The following is an 18040-nucleotide window of genomic DNA, read 5'->3' as shown; positions in this document are numbered from 1 at the left end:
AAACAATTTCATTGGATGCAACCAGTCAGTGGGACTTGATTCTGAGTACACTGGTTTATAAAGTGAATACATTTGTATATGGTAAAGAAATAAAAGTTGCTGTTGTACTGCTTTTGCCATATACAAAGCACACACAGAAATAAACCACTAAGCAAACAAAATACATAAACATTATTACACAGGCAGGTTTGGTTTTTTGTTGTTTCCCATTCTTGAGCATAGCTATACTCTGTAATTATCCATATTGATAGGCAAGGAACTTCCCTGCAGGGAATCTCTCAGTTTGATAGTTCTTGTGCTTGTTTTTCCTCCAGGCTGCAGCTAGGCACCAGTGCTCCTACTTGGTTAACGTCCATGTCAATTGCTTTCTTCATGTTGGGGGAGACCCTAAGTGGTTGAATGGTCTAGAGAATGCACCTCAAAAACTGCAGAATTTGGGTGAATTGAATAAAATCTTGGCACACAGACCATGGCTCATTACCAAAGAACATATTGAAGTGAGTATTTTACTTACTTACTTATTTACATATAAATACTATATATGTAAGCTCCCTTAACATTTTTATTTATATTTAAAGCTTTTCAAGCGTCTCTAGTATTTTAATCCATACCTTTTTAAATATTGACTACCACGTGCTGTGTCATAAGATGCTAAAACATTCAAACCATCTTAATAGAAACACAAGTGCTAAGTGTCTGTGCTGAACAACATTCTTACTTGGAAATTTACTTCTGGGATACCAGCTGGTTTTTTGGGGGGCAGGGCATGGCATAGTACTAGGTACTTGCCAAGTCTTGATATATAGCTCTCAGATGGATGGGCACCATCCTTAAACTATGATTCATGTTGTTCACATATAGCACCTGATGCTGAAGGATCATTTAGGGACATGGTAGGTCCAAGTGCTTTCTTTTCTTTTCTTTTCTTTTCTTTTCTTTTCTTTTCTTTTCTTTTCTTTTCTTTTCAACCCTGAGATTAACCATCTAATGTTGATTTCCATTTGTCAAAACAAAACAAAACTGAATTATTATTTTTAACTAGCTCTCATTATACTAGACAGTATCATTTTAGTGTATCAGTGACTAATTTGTCCCTGAACACCTGACCTTAGATACTTTTAAAAGTAATTAGAAAGTAGTGTTTAGGATTATTTGGTCTCCCATAGCTTAGCTAGCGTACATTTTTGTTTCAAAATTATCTAAACTACCTTCAACTTTGATAATAGAGCAATATCACATATAAAGTTGCAGAGCTATAAAGTATTCACCTAGTTGAAAATCTTGTTCATGGGTGTTCAGTCCCTGCATTTAGTAGGATCTTTCTGATATAGAAGCATGAGTGTGTGTCATGCTAGAAACATCTGTGGCCTTATTGTATAATCAGATTTGTGAGGTAGCTACAAGCAAAGTTTCTAGGAGAACTTATAAATCTTTTTTCCTCCTGAAGCAACTTCTAAAGACTGAAGAACATAGCTGGTCCCTGGCAGAACTCATCCATGCTGTAGTTCTCCTTACACATTATCATTCGCTTGCGTCCTTCACATTTGGCTGTGGAATCAACCCAGAAATTCACTGTGATGGTGGTCACACGTTCAGGCCACCTTCTGTCAGTGGCTACTGCATTTGTGATATCGCAAATGGAAATCATGGTGTGTATGAGACGCAGGGCCCAGCTGCAAATATTGCTGTAAGTATTTCACATATATTAAGTAAGTTACATACATGAAATTTTTTTTCCAGCATTTTCACTGGTAGTGAAGTATATATACATGAAAGTACATGAAAAATCCCAGTAGCACTTTTTTATTCATTGGGGGTGGGGGCACAAATCAGTGACTTTTCAAAGCAGCAAATGTATTTGTACTTGTATGAACGTAGAAACTGTATTTGTATTTTCTGAAGCAAACACATCAGGGAAGCCCAGTTAGACCAAGGTCCCTAAATGTGGATAACGTACAGCAGGCATAGGCAAACTTGGCCCTCCAGATGTTTTGGGACTATGACTCCCATCACCCCTAGCTAACAGGACCAGTGGTCACAGATGATGGGAGTTGTAGTCCCAAAACATCTGGAGGGCCGAGTTTGCCTATGCCTGACGTACACATTTGATATGGAAAATACAAGTGTCAGTTCAAGAAATTTATTTGCTGTGAGAGGTGTGGAGCTGATCTGAGTTTCCCAAAATTGAACTGAAATTGTTCAAGTCCTCACTAATTTAATATGATGGTTTAGTTCAGGGGTCGGCAACCTAAGGTCCATGGGCCACAAGCAGCCGACAGGGGTCGTTTAACCAGCCCACAAGCCGCCTGCTCGGCGAGTCCCCATGGGCTGTGCTAAACCAGCACAGTGTGGGGACTCACTTCCGCAGCGCCGAAAATTGTGGGCATGATCTGGCCCACGGAGGGATCTCCACTGGAGTGAACTGGCCCAAGGCAAAGTAAACCTTGCCGACCCCTGGTTTAGCTGGTCTAGTGACTTTTGCCATTGTCAAAAACAATGTGTCACTGAGAATTATCAGACGGTTCCTAAGGTGAGAGACAGGCTTACCATGAAGCAGATTCCAACTCCCAAGAATGCACATACACTTTGTATGTATGTATGTGTATTATTATTATTATTATTATTATTATTAACAACAACACAATGTGAAAAGCAGTCCTAATGAATTTCAGTTATAAAAAACACATCACATTTCACAAGTGAGATGTTTAATCAGTAATGTTGCTATCTTTTGCGGGTGGGGGGTGAAGTATTAGCGGGAATAGAGCATTTGCTTTAATTATTCCTAACATCTTTTACATCAAACTACAGCCTGAGAACAAGGTGATAGACAGAAATTGGATGTTATGTCACTTATGTTGGATGTTATATCAACTAAATTTTCTTGTAGGTATGTGATGCCAATTTTAAATGTAGCTGTTGTGTTTTTTGTTAATAGCATTTTAAGAATGTGCAACCTTTTTTTGAAATAGACATTTTTAAAGAACTTTAGATCTTTGGACAGCATTTTGCACAAGCTGCAGCTTTTGGACAAAACTTAATAGGATGTACTTCAGTCGAAGCTACTAATGCATCAAACACTGTAGCCAGGTATCCCTGTCCAGAAACAGCTATAACTGTTAATTCTGCATTACATAATTGCATAATAAAGGCAAATAGAATATCCACGAAACTGAGGGCACCATTGAATTTAAGGTAGTAAGCCGGGAGGCATAGAACTGGAACATGGTATAATGCTTATACTTACCTGTGACTGTATACTCTCAGTACAATATCCCAATGCATTAGAATATTGGTTTGTTTTTTTAAGACCACCGAGCCTTTCTGTGAAGTAGAAGCACTTATGGAAAAACTGAAGCAACTACAGGAATGCAGAGATGATGTTAAAGCCAGTCAAGAAGAAAAGGCCACTCGTTTTGAGAAGGAAAAGAGAGAAAGCATGTTGGTGTGTTGCTCAGGTGGGAACATAGTTAAAGTCAACATATCTTTAAAAACCATCTTGGCTTGTGGCGCATGTCTTAGTGTTGCCTATCAAGTTAAATAGCAAAATGCTTTTGTCAGTTCCAGATCACAGCAAGTTTCCACTGTCATGAATAGATAATGAAACACCACATTAAAACACTGATCTCCTTTATAACTCAAAATCTTAATTACAAGTTAATCAGTTCATCTGGGTAGTTGCCCAAGACAAACCTACGCATGTGTGTGTTGGGATGCCCCACCCAGTGTGTCTACTGCTTAATTAAGGTGACCCTTTCCCACTGGCTGTCAGCTAACACTAGCAGCAGAAGAGAGCCCTGGCCTTCCCTACTTGGAATAGCCACCTAGAGTCGTTTATTTCATTCATTAGGCACCTACACAAGAAAGTCCAGGTATATTAAAATGAAAACACAAACCCAGCAACAAGCAGATCTGCAGTCTGCTTGCACCTAACACTGTTGCTGTGCACTTTATTTTGGAGCATAATGGGGTGTGGGAGTATGGACTTTGTTTTCATCAACACTGTTGATTGTACCAAGACCACAGCTAATCTTATGTACCTGACCATGCTTGTTATTTCTTTGAGTCTGGAGTTTATGGCCTCCCAATCTGTATCTGGAGTGTTGCAATACCAACACAGAGAAAGCATTAAATATTAGGAACTGTTTGCCATTAACATGTATACATGATTAGGTGGAAATACGCAGGCAAAATAGTGCTTGAAACTAAAGATGTCCTCCTTTTGCTATACTTTGGTTTTACTCCCATCTTAAATTCTGTTTATATCCTCTTTTCCACTACCATATAAACCTAGAAGCAGGATGTTGCTAGTTGTTGACATGGTTTTCTGTAGCATTCATTTTTTATTTTATCTTCGAAAGTTTAGTATTGTTGTGTCAGTGCAGTGTCATGTCAAGAGCACATGGATGCAAGGACATACCCAATGAAAAACTAGTGTAGTGTTGGGCTGCATGTTATCCCAAAGTTTGGCTGAAATCCTAAAAATACTGGCTTTCAGCTTAAAGCAACAATGTGTTTCAGTCCCATCTGACCATACTGACGAGCTTGAAATATACAACCTGAAATGCTAAGACCAGAAACAAGAAGACTTGTTACTAATTTCTGGCCCTGTATTTTTTTCTGTTCATCAAGTCAGACGTTTCTTCTCAATTTGAAAATAGTTAAGAAATGCATCTGTACTTTGCATCTGCCGTGTAGAGAAATTATATGCTCACTACTTGCATTAATATGTGGATGTTATTTATTTTATTTATATACTGCCCTTCATGGTTCACAGCATAAAAATGCAAAATAAACACAAAATACAGAGTTATGGCCTTGAATTTCACATAACTGAAGGATAGGGAACTGGCGGCCCTCTATCATATAGGTTCAGTGCTGCATTTTACAAAAGGTTTTGTCTAATAAACTATCAATTTTAATTGATTTCATGTGTATTTAGTTTGTATCCCTTTAGTCTAGAAAAGGATTTTCAATTTTTAAATTGTAGCCATTTGCATCAGGGCTTTCTGTGTTAAGTTTTGCAATGTTTTGTTACATTTTTAACAGAAGATGAAGAATCTGTGCCAACAAGAGATGTGTCTCGCCACTTTGAGGATACTAGCTATGGCTATAAAGATTTCTCCAGACATGGAATGCAAGTACCTACGTTCCATGTTCAGGTAGGACTTAGGTTGCAAGTAGCAAAACTTGGAAGAGTGCACTGCATAATTAGTATTTATACACTAAGCTCATTGTAGGGCTTTACTATTATCCCAAGAAAATAAGATAGTGTTTCCAAGCTTAGTTTAAAACTGTGTGTCTAATACAATGGCATCTTTCTTGGGAACTTGCACTCACGTACTGAATTTGTTTTTAAGGACTATTCATGGGAAGACCATGGCTATTCATTGGTAAATCGTCTCTATCCAGATGTGGGGCAGTTGATAGATGAGAAGTTTCAGATTGCATACAACCTGACTTACAACACAATGGCTATGCATAAAGATGTGGATACCTCAATGCTCAGGCGGGCAATCTGGAATTATATCCATTGTATGTTTGGAATAAGGTTGGTCCTGTTATCTGTATATGGGCAGCTTTATGGTAACACTGCGCACTTGTTTGTTATGGTAGACATTGTTGACATTCTGAGTTTAGTATATATAACCTGTAAAGAATACTTTGCAAAACCTACATCAAAAGTTATGTTGTCCCAAATTGTAGCAGTCATGGATACATTAATTGGATAAGCAAGAGGAGAAGGTAGTGGCTCTTAGTAACTGCTTATCAGGAGTTCCAGGTCAGAGCAAACAGCCTAGTGGCTTGGAATGTAATTTGCCTTAATTTGAATAAAATAAAATAAAATGCTAGTATGGAATAGGGTTTTATACTACTCTCAGGTTCATGGCCTGAAGAAATAGCCAAGGAACTGGAATTATTTGTGGGTAGGGGCATGGGAAGCAGTGATCTGCAGGATAGAGAAAGGCAGAAGAAACTTGTAGGGCTGTAAGTACCATGTGATAGTGCTTATTCACACAAAGGAAGTAATCTTCCAGAGCTGTGGGAAGCAAAGAAAAGCACTGGAGAAGGGAAGTTGTTCAACTGCAGAGAAGAGGAGAAAGTATTCAGAAGGCTACTGTCATGGGGCTGTGGTTGGAGATCCACAGAAACACCTATTCCTGTCAAGTTGCTAGTACGATTGATTGTACTGTAATGACAAAAATGTTTGTTTTTGGAGAGATAAAATTTTCCCCTTAATTCCAAACAGATATGATGACTATGACTATGGTGAAATTAACCAGCTACTGGACCGCAGTTTTAAAATTTACATCAAAACTGTGGTGTGTGCTCCTGAGAAGACCACAAACAGAATGTATGATAGCTTTTGGAGACAGTTCAAACACTCTGAGAAGGTAAGTTCTTCAAACATATATTTTGACTTTGCTATATTGAGCAATAATGTTGCTTGATAGTTAGATAATGAGGCCAATACATTTTGTTTGCAACTCCCATGATTCTACGTAGATTAATCTCCCATTTATTACAAACTTGTATACTTTTTTCAAATAAGCAGTGTTTGTATTTTTACATTCATAGTATGAGAGAATAAGGATTATAATGTTGGTTCACATCATTGTAGCAAGCTTGATCAAAGACCTCATTAAGGTAGGCCTCTGCCTGCTGCACCTATGATGTTCTTGGATCCCAGGGAAGGCTCTACACAATGCCTTCATTTTACATTGACCAACCTTATCACACAGAGAGGATGTATTGGACACTATTTCCCACTTGCCTGTCTTCTGTACACAGGATTCTAGTGGTTTAATATTTTTTTGTGTTGATTCATTTTAATACTTTCAAACTGTGACCATGGCTGTCAGGTGGAGAAACATGCACTCTTTACAGATCCAGGGCCAGTAGCCACCATGCCACTGCTACTGGGTTCACAGCCTAATGGGTTGACCAGTGAAACATTTAATCACAGAAATCCTGCATGCTTGACAACAATACTCTGGACAGGAGACGTACTTGAAACTCAGCTATGTTTCTTCTCTTCTTCTTTAAAGGTTCATGTCAATTTGCTTCTCATAGAAGCGCGGATGCAGGCGGAACTGCTGTATGCTCTGAGAGCCATTACTCGCTACATGACCTGAAATGTTTGGCTGGCTGGCTAACTAGGTTGGAAGGTGCAGCAGGAGCTGCCTACTAGGAGATGCTACTGAGCTTCGGAACCAGTGGTGGCTAAAAGCCATGAGATTGATTGTGCCATAACTTTCTTTTAGTTTCAGCTCCTTCCTTGGTGGAATATTGCTACTGGGCTTGGTGGACAAAATTGTTCAGAGAGGCTCCTTGATCACTACAGCCTGCTCTTGATAGCACAGGAAACCATGGCAGCCAAGTAGTTAATTACGCAAATCTTGTATTGTTGCAAGTAGATAACAAAATCTGGGGACACGAGAATTTAAAAAGACTTCTGCTTTTGATATAAGAATAATTGATATTTTTTAAAGGAAACGTCTTGATGCTGCTGTACTTGCTAGTGAAATGAAGAGACTAGCAATTCCAATTAAGCTACAAATGAAATCTGAGCCTTATATGGTTATTAGAGAAAGTCCTTGCTAATGATTTGAAACTGAACTGTATTCACACTAACAGTTTTGATTGTAACAGGAGTGTCTAGCTTTTAAAAAAAAAGTTACTGGCCTGGACTTGTTCACAGTGGTTGTGTGGCTAAATCAACAGTGTGAAAAGGAGTAAGAATTTTCAAAGCTGCTTAAGACTGCAACTATGTGAAATGCTAAATGCTTGGTAACAAGGACAAACATTCTCCTATTTCTTATTGTTCCTAGAAGTTATCTAAGGTGTGGGAAACTTAATTCAGACTATCAGGCAGCCTCTCAATACATTTGCTTACCCATGCCTATGGTCCATCACTTAGCTTATGTAGTCAAGCAGGAAAATAGCATAACAATAAAACCCTTAAGTTTGGCATACAGCTGTTTCTGGAAAATATATGGATACTTTTGTATGAGCAGCATGAACTGCTATAAAATCTGTCAGTATTACTGAATTGTTTAAATAAAACAATTTTTGTTCTGTTCTTATTTCAGGCATTTTATTTGAACTAGCATTAACTAGTCTAGAGTAGTGAGTGCGATATCTGGCCCTGCACTGCTGTCTATTTGTGTTTGAGGGGAAAGAACAAAAAACTAAAATGCAACCCTTGACAGTTTAACAGGAAGCATCTGCTATTTCCTCTAGTAAAAAAAATAAAATACAAGGTTTATGCTGATCCAAAAAATCATAGAACGAATGTGTGGTTCTTAAATTGGCTTAGGCTAAAACATACCTTCTACTAATTGCTGTATAAAGCAATTGAAGTCTAATAATATCAACATCCAAAGATGTTCTCAGTTCTTCAAGGATATTGTATAAAGCTGATGCTTGCCTCTTTGCAGGTTGTTTAGTTTCAGTTTTAAAACAGATGCGGTCCTTTTTTTAAAGCATCAGAGGGAAGAGTAGAATATAGTAGTTTTGCATTAAACCAAATAGGAGCTAATGATGCAAAATCTCCTATAGAGGTTATTTGGGCATGTGCCTCTTCTGTATAATGTAGTAGAGATTTTTCCACCACTATTTTGTTGATAGCAAGTCATATAAAAATTTCCAAGATAAAAAGTAATAATCAGTATGAGAACACTCCATTATCTAAAAAACAGTTGTATGAAATATAGGATTGGGGGGCAATGTCTAATTTTAGCTACACACATGAAAAAAAACCTCTTAATGCTGATTTAGTGCATCTCTAAATTTCTGGAAACCACAGAAGGGGAGGCCAGGAGTTGCTATTTTTCCCCATTAAGGCTCTATTTTCTACAATCCGATCTAATAAATGCATATTTAATATCCCAAGTCAACAGGACAAGGAACAGTGAATCCTTGCTCATCATGAGATAATCACTTTTCTGCAAACTTCTACTGTCTTGGGACATATTTTTAGCTTTCTAAAAAGACACACAAACCAGATGCTGTAGCTGGTTTATTTTTACATCCCTAAATGCCACTGGAAATGTAAGAAAAGGTATCATACAATGAACGTACATGCTAATACAAAAGAAAACTACCTAAAGCCACTTTCTGTCAAAGCACTTTGAGTGCAACAACTTTGCATAAACGGCCACTGGAGTATCCTCAGCACCCACCTTAAAATAAGGAATTCAAAAGTTGCAGTTTTGAATCCTCTGGAGAAGCTTCTGCGCCACAGGTTTGAACTCTGTTTCCCAGTAAAGTTTGTGATAATCTCTCAAATCGTCCAAATTGTAATCCAGAGCTAATTCTTCATCTGCAGCAAGAACGATGACATTATCAGTCAATATGAAACAGAACAATGCATTTAAATTATTTAGGGTCTCTTCACAGGACGTGCAGGATTTTCCTTTTAGTAAACGTGAGTAAGACTGAGAAAAATAGTGCCATTGTCTTCTTAAAAATCCACCTTGTGCATGTGACAGCAGTGAGTGTTGATCCTGGTCTAGATAGAACACTGCATAGATAATTTCACACAGCTGCTATACTGCCATTTGAACAAGAGGTAGTTTCTCAGTAAATATGGCTTAGTTGGATTCAACACAATAGAATTACAATTATCAGAAGTAGAGGTAAAACATTGGAGCCCTGCTGGATTAGACAAAGATGCTATTTAGTACAGCATCACGGCCCACAGCTGACTGCTTCTGGACAGCTCTCAAGACAGGACTGAAGGCAACAGCCCTTCCCTATGTTTTGCTCCTCACCACAGTTGGTATTCGGAGACATGCTTCCTCCGAACATGAAGGTACTATTATAGCGCATAGCTATTGACAAAAATACACCCCCCATGGATTTTAGGCAATCTATGCCTGTGGCCATTACCATTATTTATGGCATTTGCTACCATAAGGTACGTGTGCATTTTGTGAAGTGCTTTCATTTGTTTTGAAACTACTACCAGTCACTTTCATGGCATTAACACTAAATTCTAGTATTACCTAAGAGGAAGAAAAATATATTCCATTCCCTTAATGACTTCATTAAATTCTGTCATGCCTCTGCCTTTTGCATTTCCCTCCCAGCAAACTGAAGACAATATGGGTGATATCCAGTTGTGGTTTCCCACTTGCACAAAAAGGAATGCCTCTCCTTCCCCAGAATCCTTCAGAGCAGTTAAGGAAGACTTTTTGGATCTTACTAGCAAACTATTTAGGGTAGGTGTCCAACCTCTTCTTGTGAGGAGGTAACCATCACTATACGTAGTATTCAGAATACGGCTGCCTGAGTGAGTAGCTTCTGTATTTTCATTCTACTTGTTAAGAAATGGTAATGAGATTGGCTTTTACAGCTTACCTAAAAATGATGCAAGGATAACGAGCAAGGTGTTTGATTCGTCATCTTCAAAGCAAGCTTTGGCCATGCTAACATTCTCACTGTAGTTCCACAAAGTTTTACATATCAAACAAGCCAGCTGCCAGTCTGTAGGCCCAAAGTCTCTCAAACAATCGATCAACCTGTTGCAATAATGGAGTAAAGATAGTTTTACACTTTTGTCAGGACTACCTTTTCTGTGGCTGTCCTTAAACCTGGATGTTTCTCTCCACCCCAACATAAACGTCAGTAAAAGCTCACTTAACTCTCCAACTCCCACTAGTTTTCTGAACTCACTTTTTAATTCCTCCTTCTTCGTTCAATATACTACGCCTGCTTTTATCCACTGTAAGATTGAGGAGAACTCCACAGGCTGAAAAGCAGACATCCTGGTGTTTGGTATCGAGCAAAGCGATCATGAACTTGTACACTAGATAGCACAGCAAAAAATAACTATTTCAGAGAACAAGATTGTCTTTAAGAATTTTCACAGTGTTAACAATGAAACAAATGTGTGTTGAGAGTTTGAAGAACCCAACAACCCATGAATTTATCTGGTGCACTGCCGGAATACCACTCTCTCACTCCCAGCATTCAAGTTGCAGGTATCTAATGCTAAACAATATGAGCACTACAAAGCTGAATCATTAAACTTCTTTATTATAGCAACTAAAATAAGATGTGCTTTACCAACAGCTCAGACTGTTAACATCTTTGCTTTTATCATTACCTACATGCTCAACAACACGATGGGCCATAGGTGTCCTTGAACTTCCCTCCAATTCTTGCAACCTCTGCCTTTTTGATGGTTTATCTGCTATGATTTCAGAGTAGCCCTAGCCATGGAGAGTTATTATGATGTATCTGCCCAACATTACCTGTTCTGGTATAATGAGAATCTCTGAATTCCAAGGGCTATAAGCAGCCTATCGGACACATTGTTCTAATCCATATGCTTTCAAATGGCGCCATTTTGGTGTAGATGGGTTTTAGCACTCAATATGTTAAACTTGAATAGGCAACATATTGTAGTCATGTAACTGATATTTATTTATTTGGTCTAATGGGACAGAAACTCACCCTTTCGCTGTATGATGAAGTCACAGATTTCATGGCATTGTGAAAGATTACCAAAGACTCGAATGGCCTCCAGAATTCCATCCATATTACTGCTCATTAGTAGCTTTAAAAGCACTGTTAGTACAGAAGCAGAAAAGATGCACTTAGCATAGTTCAAGAAATTGGTCACCTTTGCAACACAGTTAAATGATTGAAGCAAATTTACAACGTAGAGGAATGGAAGTAGGAAAGCTCAATGCCCGGAGTCTGCTGGAAACTAAACCACTGAATCTCTGTCATATGAAAATATTGATGTGTGACTAGACAAGCACATTTTGGTTACACTTGGTAAGCCAGCAATAACTCAGTATCACTCGCTGAGTTTTCGGTATTCTAAAATAATTCTAAATTTGGTATTCTAAAATAATTTCTCCTGTAACTACAACTCCAAAAAAACTACCTAGTGTATAATAAATCCAAGGAAATACTCAGTTTCTAGTCTTGGAATATGTGTAGACTCCTGTTAATGCCTTCTCATTTAATGTTTTTGAGCCCAATACTTGAGCTTTAAATTTGATATCATAGTTTTTAATCTACAATGGGAAAGAGCAACTTTGAGTTTAGATCTACACTCAACCTGCTGTTCTCCAGCCTAACCAGTTTGCAAACTGAGCAAATTTCATATTCATCATTACATCCACAAGTATTATCAAATGAGATCAGCTTTACCAACCAAAACTGAGAAAGTAGATAACAGCTATCTTATTTCAGTGCTATTTCTCACTGTTGCTCAATACTATGAGAGATATTATATCATTATAATAACAGAAATATGATATACTAATCTTTTTAAATAAAAAAATCCTTACACTCTGCAATATATAATTTCTTCTCCTGGATCACAGAATTCTTCACTTGGTAGAAAGATAAATTGCTGATTGTTGCTGTGGTATTAATAACCAGCTCCTCACATTCATCAACTGATTTGTTTTCTAGTAATTTGGACAAAAAAAGACATGTGTTTTTTCAAGACACTTAACATTTTGACACTTCGTTGACTGTTGTTCACAACATTCCTACATAAAAGAAAGCTGGGCCATGCCTGGTTTTTCCATGAGGTGTTTATATGTGCCCATTCTCCTTGCTAAAATGTAAATCCTTCACACTGCTATTTTAATAAGCAATATGCAGCAAGACTTGTGAAAATTTGCAAGTGAGAGGAGAGAGGCTTTCAAGACATGTCAATGCCAGTCCTTACTTATATGGGCTCTCAAATTTATTTCCATCAAAGCTGAGTGCATTATCACAGAATACAGCCCCAACAATCCTGCTTACCATTGATACTAGTTTGTTGGTGTAGCATAGTGGCCCAAAAGACTGAATACATCAACTAATTAGGTGGTCTTAACCAAGCAACTCTCTCTGTACCTCAACCATCCTATCTGCAATATGGGAGATATTATCACATTACCTTAGAGGGATGTTGTAAGGATTACAAACCGAATGCATGCGTGAAGAACTCTGAAAGCTTGAGCGTGCTATACAAACATTTAAGTATTATGCATTTATGATGTATGCCCACCACTATTCTCTACACTGCACTACAGAAAAACCTGGTGAAATTCTAAGTCACACTGACCTAGTAGTAAGCTCCATTGAAATGTGAAAAGGAGCTTGGTCCCAGTGGCTTAAGGCTTCATGGTCATATAACTAGAAAATACACCATCTTCCCTCTGGTTTCAGTATTGTTTTTGCAGCCGAGAGAAGAAAATCAGCATGGTCGGCTTGCTTTGTTTTCTCAGTGGGCTAAATCAGCAAAGGGTGCCTGAGTTTCTGAGGGTGGGAGCTGGAACTGGCTAGAGGGTACAGGGTGGTGTGAAGAGGTTCAGTTTTGAGATGTTGAACTTAATATAGGAAATATCAGGGAGAGAAATGACATGCACTATGGTTTATAGGAGACCGAATAGGGGATTGCTGGTATACAGCAGTTGAAACAGCAGACAAGCTTGCAGATAAAGGAAGATGATGGTGAATATGGTTTGGGGGATGACTGGAAAAATACTAGGGAAATCTTGGAGATGCAGCCAGTTTTATAGTATCATTAATCAACCAATTTCATCACGTTAGCAGGATTTAAATTATTTCACTATGGGAAACTTAAGGAAAAACGTTTCTTCCTCTAAGAACAAAGCAGTTCTTACCTAGTACCATAATGAGTAATGTCACAATATGATGGTTTGTTGCCAGACTTGTGCCTACAGTGGGATGGATGGACAAATTGGCAACCACTCTTACAAGTTTGATGAGCACATCTTCTGCTTCAGACGGATGCTTGAGATTTTTTATATCGCCATCACCTTTCAGCAGTTTACTATTTAAATCAGCTTCACAATTAGCCTGGAATATTGCTATCAGGGTATTAATGCTTCCTTGCACCTCAAAAAACTGTTCCCGGGCCCGGTTGTTCTTTGCTGTTAAATTTCCAAGAATAAAAATGATACGGATGACTAAATCCTGGAATTAAAGAAGATGTAAACATCCCTGCTGTAAGTAAAAGTGATCAATAATGGTTTGCAAGAAGAAAATGGTCGTCTTTACTTCAGTTAATATCTACTGTACAGTATTTTAAAATGAAAAAAACCCACAGCATGTAAAATTACCTCTCTTCTGTCTCATGTCAAAACCTTATAGAAGCCAAGAATGCCTTGTGATATTTTAAAAATAGAATGTGTTAATAGTCCTAAGTACATATATTTCTGTTTTAAAGTGTTTTTATTTTATGGTGGTACTGTATTAGCTGTATTTTATTGTTTTATTACAGTTTTGTTTATTTTAATCCCCATATGTGAATGCAGGAATACCTTTCTTTGTTAGTTACCAAGCAACTGATGAATCAGGAGAACAAAGTTAAAATATTTTTGACTTTCTCTTTTTTGTTAAAATGCAGCAGTCTGGAAACAAGACTGTCCAGTCATAAATTAGAATTATCAGCTAGATATAATCAATTTATATCTCGCACCTTCACACAGTTTATGTTCTCAGGACAGCTAGCACAGTAGGGCAAGGCTATCAACAGCTATGAGCCATAATGGCTATGTTTCACCTCCACTGTCAGAGGCATGATGCTTCTGACTATAATAATTTATTATTTATACCCCGTCCATCTGGCTGGGTTTCCCAGTTGCAGGGAACTGCCGGGAGAGAGCTGAAGCACTCATCTCCAGCTTGCAAGCTTCCCATAGGCACCCGATTTGCCATTGTGAGATGGGCCACTGGTACAATCCAGCAGGCTTGTTATGGGATCTTACATAGCAAGAAACAAAACACCACCACAAATAAGATCTTGGCCTGACAGATTTAAAGTTAGTTCAATAGGCTGGTGGTCTGAGACTGAATATACTGTTCTACCAATGGTATTACCACCAGACAAAGTGCTCTGGCTGTGTTATTATTTGTTGCATACATCAGGTCCATGCTGTTATGCAGTTTGCTATACCAGAATACTTATTTTCTACGTAACATTCTAGGCTATGGAAAGACATAAATAAAAGGGTGTGATAAGGTGGGATTACTACTGTGAGATTGTGGGCTCACAGAAAATTACTAAAATAAGTCTGGCATTGCATTAGTAGTGTAAATTTCAGGGAACTATAGTACAGACTAGAGGAAGCGATGGAAGGTTTCAGAATTCTGATACTTTTTTGCACAAGAAGAAAAATAAAACATGCACTAGTCAGCCCACAGAAAACAAGTCTCCCATATCTCTATTCCCTGTGGGAGGCGGCTATAAGACATGCAGAGCTACTCATAAGTATTTCATCAGGAGTAAATTCTTATCTTCAAAGTCATTTTAGGCTAGAACTTTGTCCTCAATAGTCCATTGGTTGGTGTCATGAATTCTCCAATGAGTCTAATCACTCTGATTTGATTGGATATTCCATAATTTTAAAATCTATGTTTCAGCTTTAGTAAAGAAGAATAGAACTTTAATGAAAGAAAGTTACTCCTGAAGCATGAAATGCAATAGCTGTCAGTCATTAAATCTTAAACAGATGAGCATTAACAACAGCATGAGCTGGGAGGGCAGATTTGTTGAGACTTGGTCCAAAATACAGAAACTATTATCCTTATGTAGTAGAACACATGATTTCTTTATATCTCTATTAGTATTCTAAAACTAAAATTATTACATTTTTGTTCTAAATTTCTTTCCCTTGAACTAAGTCCCAATAATTTCAGATAACTTCATTCTAAGTAAGAATTATTCAGCCTAAAACAGCCCAGCCTCGTACCAGTGACATTACCAAGAAGAAAGAGTGACCCATTGTGGCTGGTTTTGGCTCAGTCACCACAAAAATCCCCTGGGGAATTGGTATAGATTTGAGTAAACCCACATCTCTTTAAGGATTACAAACTTCTCACTTTAAAAGTAAAGCAATCCCTATTGAAGATTTAAAAGGTGGGGGCTTTGACCTCAAGCACATAAATTCAACTGAAGTCAGTGGGGCTTAAAGCAAGACATCCCTATTTAGCTGTTCATGCATCATTTGGGTATCATTGGTCATACCCTTTTCATGTGCTTAACATGTTAAAGAACAGACCCTAGTGCAAATATTCTTGGGACACTCACTATAACTTCTTGTCACTGTGAAGAAAGGTCATTAGCCTCTGCTACTCTATTCTTCTGAGATGTTGGCCAATTGCCCACCAGGCATAAAAGGCCAAAGGATTCGGGTGAAACATTTTTTTAAATTCCCAGTACAAAATATCAATTTTTATCCGCTCAGCATTTCCCACAGATTTGTGAGATAACAAAGGGAATTTTATATTATCTTAGTTATCATGGGGTGGCTTCCTGCTTTTAAACACATTTCCTCTTGGAAGGCCTGTTTTCAATGGCATTTACCTACAAGTACAAATTCCTATGATCAGCCTACGGCTGAAATGCACACTTACTTTAGTGTGCCCAATGACTCCAGTAAGATTTATCTATGAGTAAGCATGAACAGAGTCAGACTACTTAGCACTTAAAGCAAGGGGTAAGCAAGTGTAAGGCTTGTGAAATATGTCTAGTACACTGAAGCTTGGCACCATGCACTGTTGTCACCCAGCCATTGTAGCACTGCTACTGTGTGATAACTTTCTTGCAGGCCGGGTGGCAGCAGCGGACGCGGTGGTGGAGCGTCTGACCTCTGTCTTGCTGAAACTCTGCAGAATACATGAACAGAGAAAGGGAGGGGTGCAGGGGCAGCGAGGCAGGCATGGTGGAGCCAATGTCTGGCTGGAGGTCAGAATTAAAGTTTGGCCCGATATAACACATAGGCCTTATATTGCTTATTTCCGATAATGAAGTCCAAGAGGAGAAATGTCAAGGGTGGGGAATTCAACGTCAAGAAGGGTGAGAGCTCGCTCAACAGGACTTCTTCCCCCGATGCGCCCCTTAAACCTGTTCTAGGTTCCCCCAACTCTTCAGAGCATATTTGGGGGGCACAGGATCAAGCAAGGGAGGAAGAAAGGAGAAAAGTCTCATTGTGCAAGCGGATGTTGTTCTATTTGTGCAACAACTCAGCTGAATCCCGCCCCAACACTCCAAAAACAACTCATCTGTATGCTAAGAAGAAGAAGAAGGGAGTTAATCAACTGCCTGTCCCTTATATCGCCCCCGCTGTTAATCTAAGTTGAGTCCATTTCAATAATTTACTATTTAGAAATGCTGTCAACCGTTTAAAATTTCTATCTTGTAAATGCACATGAAAGTAGGTCACTGAATATGGGCTTACACACATACGACACCACAGACACATCCGAGGATTAAAATATAAAAAGCAGGAGATGAAAAAACTGACCTGCTTCTTTGGGTGTTTGTTTAGCAGGGCTAAAAATAAGACGTAACATCTGGAGCAATCTGCCAAAGCTGTACAGCAGTCATTGAAGGAAGAAAGTTTGCTGTATGTTTGAAAATAATAACATGCATCAGTAGGGTAACTTTTCCTACAGTTGTCCCCTGCCCAAGCCAAGTCATTTGCTCCATTTTTAAATATTTTTCAGTGTTCATACTGATAGGCTAAAATTCTGGTCCAATTCAGTAAAGATAAGGATTATATAACAGAGGAGCTGAGCTGTTATGAATGAATAGCTAATTATATTGCATAGGGCAATGACAATCAAAAGCTGAATCTGAGATCTCCAGTTAAAGTGGAAGACAAGAAAACCATTGCCTCCTTGGGACCCAGACAGAATGCTAAATCCAAGGTTTCAGCTATGGTGCTGCCTACCCCTTTCTCTCCACACAAACACCCACCCCTCCCCATCCAGGCCAACATGCCTCAAAGGAAAGTGCAAAGTAACATGGATCTTCAGTGTGGGCAAAGGAGAAGCAGCAGCAGCAGCAGCATGACCCCCACAGCCCCCCTCCCTTACCTCCTTTTCTTAAGAACCTAAATGCATTTATCTGGGAGTCAGTTCTACTGAACTCAATGGGGCTTATTTATGAATAGACACATAGAGGATTGCACTGTGAAACCCTTCCTTCCTTGTCATGCCCCCTCGGAGCCTCAATAAGGGAAGGTTCAGAAGCAGATGAAGCATCCATCACAGC

The 18040-nt window shown here is 38.6% G+C and overlaps 2 protein-coding genes across 7 annotated transcripts in view; one reads left to right on the top strand and one right to left on the bottom strand.

The window, feature by feature from the left end:
• Positions 1-8087, top strand: part of SESN1 (sestrin 1) — a 45688-nt gene extending 37601 nt beyond the window's left edge. For 5 of the 6 annotated variants that reach the window (XM_081857147.1, XM_081857149.1, XM_081857151.1 and 2 more), the window contains 7 exons: positions 315-497; positions 1448-1687; positions 3311-3458; positions 5050-5162; positions 5361-5551; positions 6251-6395; positions 7050-8087. In XM_081857147.1, coding sequence (XP_081713273.1) covers positions 315-497; positions 1448-1687; positions 3311-3458; positions 5050-5162; positions 5361-5551; positions 6251-6395; positions 7050-7136 — 1107 coding nt within the window. In that variant the 3' untranslated portion in view covers positions 7137-8087. The remainder of the gene's footprint in view (positions 1-314; positions 498-1447; positions 1688-3310; positions 3459-5049; positions 5163-5360; positions 5552-6250; positions 6396-7049) is intronic. The other variant, XM_081857148.1, reaches the window with a different exon arrangement.
• Positions 8088-9007: 920 nt separating this feature from the next.
• ARMC2 (armadillo repeat containing 2) overlaps positions 9008-18040 on the bottom strand; it is a 30509-nt gene continuing 21476 nt past the window's right edge. The window contains exons 12-18 of the mRNA XM_081856986.1: positions 17289-17388; positions 13644-13956; positions 12312-12434; positions 11464-11577; positions 10681-10813; positions 10366-10526; positions 9008-9325 (exon numbers count right to left, since the gene is read on the bottom strand). Coding sequence (XP_081713112.1) covers positions 9201-9325; positions 10366-10526; positions 10681-10813; positions 11464-11577; positions 12312-12434; positions 13644-13956; positions 17289-17388 — 1069 coding nt within the window. The 3' untranslated portion in view covers positions 9008-9200. The remainder of the gene's footprint in view (positions 9326-10365; positions 10527-10680; positions 10814-11463; positions 11578-12311; positions 12435-13643; positions 13957-17288; positions 17389-18040) is intronic.

Source organism: Podarcis erhardii (assembly GCF_964252035.2).
Source record: "Podarcis erhardii genome assembly, chromosome: 3".
In the NCBI taxonomy this organism is placed as follows: Eukaryota; Metazoa; Chordata; class Lepidosauria; order Squamata; family Lacertidae; genus Podarcis; species Podarcis erhardii.
This window is presented reverse-complemented; position numbering and strand designations above follow the sequence as displayed.